The 5,000-nt window shown below is 40.3% G+C and overlaps 1 protein-coding gene and 1 long non-coding RNA gene across 3 annotated transcripts in view; both read right to left on the bottom strand.

Moving 5' to 3' along the window:
• Positions 1–5,000, bottom strand: part of LOC110047739 (uncharacterized) — a 9,996-nt gene that overhangs the window by 4,331 nt on the left and 665 nt on the right. Inside the window, exons 1-6 of one of the 2 annotated variants that reach the window (XM_020753481.2) lie at positions 4,375–4,781; positions 4,165–4,231; positions 2,023–2,100; positions 1,745–1,855; positions 1,046–1,102; positions 301–553 (exon numbers count right to left, since the gene is read on the bottom strand). In XM_020753481.2, the coding sequence (XP_020609140.1) occupies positions 301–553; positions 1,046–1,102; positions 1,745–1,855; positions 2,023–2,100; positions 4,165–4,227 (562 nt within the window). In that variant the 5' untranslated portion in view covers positions 4,228–4,231; positions 4,375–4,781. Of the gene's footprint in view, positions 1–300; positions 554–1,045; positions 1,103–1,744; positions 1,856–2,022; positions 2,101–4,164; positions 4,232–4,374; positions 4,782–5,000 lie in introns of those variants that run through there. The other variant, XM_020753480.2, reaches the window with a different exon arrangement.
• LOC149116399 (uncharacterized) lies at positions 2,567–3,619 on the bottom strand. Its single transcript, XR_016205404.1, has 2 exons — positions 3,258–3,619; positions 2,567–3,132 (listed from the first exon to the last, which is right to left on the bottom strand). It is a non-coding gene; the product is annotated as an uncharacterized LOC149116399 (long non-coding RNA).

The following is a 5,000-nucleotide window of genomic DNA, read 5'->3' as shown; positions in this document are numbered from 1 at the left end:
GAGGAAGGGAAGGGGGAGGAGGGGTTACTACAGAGTCGAAAGAAATTTTGCGATTAAAAAAGGGCAGAGTGTATTTTGAGTGCGAGATATTTAAGGAAAGCACAGGGGCCGAAACTCTCTTGACAGTTTTCTCCCCTCGATCATTCTGGCATGATTGAAGCTACTAAGGGTTAAGGCCTCAGTCAGCATTAAACTGGGTCCGGGAGGGACGGGGAGTTGATTCTAATTAACTGGCGGACCTTAAAGCTTATGGCACCCGACGTAATATGAACAAAAGTACCTTTTAATTCTCTTAATTACCTGGGTTTGAACTTGGTTTTCGGTCTATTATGCTAGTGCGTTCGTCTGGGTTATCGGCTTTGCGTGACAAGTCTTCTATGGGAGTTGTGACAAGAATCACTCCAGGTGGAATAGAGAGATCGTCTTCATCCGATTCGGAATCCAGTTGATCTGCTTCTATGTGATTTAGCTGGGAGTCGCGTGGCTTTTGCTCTGGAGTTGCGCGCGAATATGAAGAAGAAATGGCCAGTGGAGGAGCAGCCGGCGCATCGCCCTGGTAAAAACAAGTTAATAAAGTGACAGTCAACAAACTTACAAAGTGCTTGCATGGAGTAACGGAGTGGAGTTGAAGTGTTAATTATCGTGATGCGAAAACAGAGAGCGCTGCTGTGAAAGAATTTTCGCAATCTTCAATCTTCTTTCTGCACCTGTCACGCCAGCCTTCCACGTGTAGGCAGACCTGTTTTTTGACTCATCACACACTTCCAAAAGAATACCTACGTAACTGAGTTTATAACTGTCACGCAGACCAACGGAGCGACAAAATTCACAGACAGATGTGTGAAACAAAGACTACTCCGTGCTTTGCAGCTTATCTGAATTAGTATTTGAAAGGCAATTGAAACCTGTGTAGCTCGACACAAATTTGACTCACACTATTTCACTTTGGTTTTCGTACAGACATTACAGTATCTCGCGCTAAGGTAAATAATCTTGCAGATACTTGAGGGAAAAACACTAGTCAATCATGTTACGAGGAACCAACCTTCACTGCCAACTCGATAAGGTACATCCATTGATGCCGCTTCAAATTTGTCTCGCACTAGAAGGGAAGGGGAGAAACATTACACCCTGATAGAAATATAATCGAATTTCCTAAGTCAATACTTAAATTGTTCCTTAAGGCACAGAACACAAATTGACGCAATAAAAACAAACTGTTGGGTAAAGCATCTTTTCAAACTTCGCGTTCCGCCATTTTTGATCGAGAGGACATTTTGGTTGAAAACACGTCAGCTTTCTTACTCATCATTTAAAAAATTGCTTTCAAAAACATTTCAGACTACAACCTGCCGCCCTTTTGTCTCAGTCGTCGATGATGTAGCCTACGATACAGGCGTTCTTATGACCCGTCACACACAACTCCCTAAAGAACGTGGGGGAGGAAAGATTGCGTGACTTCCCTTGTATAAGGCTATCGATGGTGACGCGAAAGAACGCGCGAGAGGGAAAAAAGACGTCCGAACGCGAGAACTCGCGCGGTTACTTTTCCTCTACAGCCATTTCTCTCATCACGTTCGACGGTCTTAGAAAAAAAGAGGGGTCGCTCGTACTCTACGAAAGTTTCCAAATGGAAGTTACCAGACGTTACATCTTTCGGTGTGTAGTCCCTGAGTGCGTGTGTTCTGATTGCTTAAATATGATCGGGAGACTTTCGCCCATGTCTCTATAAACTCGGCGTTACCTTAAACAGATGAGTGCCTCGGTCAGTGCTGACATAAAACGGAAAGCTGTAGTTTCCTCTCCTGGCTATGTTACACTTCGTGCTCGATGTTAACTCGATGGATCCTCTAAACTATAAAATAGATTTTAAAAAAATGAATTACAGTAGAACGTCTATAGGGAGGTTGGATAGATAGACGCTCTCGTAAGGGAGTCCCCCAGGGTTTCTCCCTCCGAACTCGGCTTACTCGGCAAGTCTTCATTCAAAGATAAAAATAAGAAAGATAGAAATAACCTTACGTTATCACGGTTAGTTGTTGCTCGATCCCTGTAAAATAGCATCCATACCCCTCGGATTACGACCCAATACTGCATCCACTGAAGGGAAAAAGAGCAGATAAATATACATTTCATTGAAGGACACCTAAGAATAGTAGTTTGGTAAGATAGAAAAACCGCATAGAGACAGTAATAAATTATAAAGGAAGAAGAATGTGGAGAAGATTGACACGGATTTTGTACAAATGGTGAACTTCAAAAATTTAGGCTAAACTTTTCAAGATGCGAAACCGTGACCAAGCTCCTTTAATTTTGGCGCGAAATTACAGCGTGAAATCACAAAAGTGAAATCACAAAATCGCCATGGCAACGTGTGGGGCAAAATAGTCAAAAACCCACGATTGTTTGGTATACTACTGAAATTAAGAAACAATTTCACTTGCGCTTTGTCAAAACTAAATTGGCTAAAGGCTCGGGAAATTATTAAAATTTGACAAAACGCGCGTGAAATTATTCCCTCATTTCACTCGTCACCAATTGATTATCCATACCAATTTGCACTCACTTTAATTTCACTGCTAAACCTCCCCTGGCAAAGACGTATATCATTGACAGACCTTTACACGCCTACTTTTATCTTTTATCTTTTAACCTTTTTACAATTGTAAATTTAGTTAGCATCGGGCAGGCGAAGAGCCACCCTGTGGATAAACTGCCCGAAATGCCATTATTATTATCATTATTATTATTATTATTATTATTATTATTATTATTATTATTATTATTACTTTACATAAATATAAAGGCTTCACAACATATAAACTTAATTAACTCACACATTCACAGCGGCAGGTCTTTTTTGCAGGGTGCAGGTTGCAGGTTACAGGTTGAAATTTAATTATAACTGGAAAACCGCTGGCACTAAAAATAATTAATAACCTTGATACTCGTCAGGGGTTCTTACATAATGTAGTTCACCCCTTTCACATAGTGAAAATACAATTGATCCGCCATAAGTACTTATCGATCGACACGCTGAGACCAGTGAAATCTCTTCAAAGCCATCTGAATGGCCCCTCCACAGATGTTTACATCGATTCCAGAATTGGCTCGGTCAACAAGAACTGTAAGCTTAACAACAGAAGATTGCCATCACAAATGAAGCAAATAAATAAAGAAATGAAATAATATAAGATTTTAACCGTCGGAATATACTAGCACATGCCCAGACTGTGTGCTTTCATTTTGGTACTCACAGGGAAGAAACCAAATTCAGCAGATGTTTCAGATGACATTTCAGATGTTTCTTCAAAAACAATAATTCATTGCAGGCTTAAAATCATAGGAATATACTCTCCTCCCATCGCTTCGGCGGGTTTGGCACTTGGGTGGAAGCCACCTTTCTGAGCGATTGTAAACAGAATCATGTAACAGTCACGGTAAGTCTACCACCTGTACGTTTCTTTTAAGTGCCAGCGGTTTTCCAGTTATAATTAAATTTCAACCTGCAACCTGCACCCTGCACCCTGCAAAAAAAACCTGCCGCATTCACAGAACAGAACAGCTGAACTCGAAGCTCGGTATTTCCGCTTCTTTCGATAAGAAACGTTATCTTGTCTGCTTAAAATTAAACACAGACAAGGAAATACTCTAAAATATGAGTTGTTTTGATAGTGAACTTCATTTAGCACATTAAAACTTCATTTGGCTTCTGACTCTTACATGTAATTGCAACAAAATTTGAATGAGTTTGCCTGTAGCTCAAGCCTGTCAACTATAGCACATTACTAATTGACTTGGTGATAAACTTCTGCTGTCACGAACATCAGATGTAGTTGCAATTGATGACAGAGTGTCGCTTAACACTGCTGTCTCGAAAGGACGCAGTTTTCCTTCTGCGTCCGTTGGAGGTTTTCCCAGCGAATTAAATTCAATACACGCAAATTTTCAGCGGTTAGGTAATGGTACACTGCCTTAAAACAAAACGAAAATTACTTATGCTTGATGAACTTAATTTTAATTCTGTGCATCGCTAATCAGTTGTCACGATTCTTCGAAACCGCAATGATTATGAAACCGCAATGATTATGATAACTAGTCATGGAAACGATTTTCTCTGAAAATAACACAGAAGATAAAGAAATGTTTTCCGATATTGCTCACCTTACTACGACCTTCCTTCCTTAATAGATAATCTTCACAATACTTGGAACCGTCGTTCGCCATCTACCTGTCGTGAGAGAATTTAAAATACACCTCGTAAGATCAGTTCACACATTTAGAAAATTGAGTTAAACACTTTCAGCGAAAGATGAAAGGAAATTATTATATTTAAACAATATATCGTTTAAAAAAATGAATCATTCAGTTGACCTTCTAGTGCAGCAAAAATTGCCTTGCGCCTAAGGCCCAGTTCAGACGCCGAACTTTTCATGAGCCGAACTTAATTCGAATTTGGACCGACCCAAATTATCAAAAGTACACCTGTCGATTCAGACGTCGAACTCAATTCGCCGAACTCCAAACTCACATCGAAATGTCGGCGATTTCCAGGCAAAGTAAAAACTGCTAGTAAAATACGTTATAATAATTTATGCATTAGGTTCGGCTCATGAAAAGTTTGACGTCTGAATCAAAGCCGTTCCAAAGCCGAAATTCCCGGCTGAGCTAGGCGGGGAGAACGGCTGGGCCGTTCCAAATTCAAATAGCCGTTCTTAATTGATTCAAACGCCGAACTTTTCATGTACTTAACTCAATGTATTTGGTTCGGCTCATGAAAAGTTCGGCGTCTGAACTGGGCCTAAGGGAATTTCGTCTCACCGCAAATTACAGTTGTACTAATTGAACTTGACCTAATTCACTCCTAACTGCAACAGGCGAAAAGTGTCAAAAGCGGCTGTTGCTGTTTATAACCTTAAGCTGATGTACATGTTGTCCCCAAAATAATACAGCGCCACTCAGAGTATAGAACAAGCACGTTCTAAATTAGTTTGACTATT

This window comes from Orbicella faveolata, unplaced genomic scaffold, assembly GCF_042242905.1.
Source record: "Orbicella faveolata isolate gen_17 unplaced genomic scaffold, um_ofav_v1 contig_12, whole genome shotgun sequence".
Lineage (NCBI taxonomy): Eukaryota > Metazoa > Cnidaria > Anthozoa > Scleractinia > Merulinidae > Orbicella > Orbicella faveolata.
Note: the sequence above shows the minus strand (reverse complement) of the source record. Positions and strands in the feature narration are given on the sequence as shown.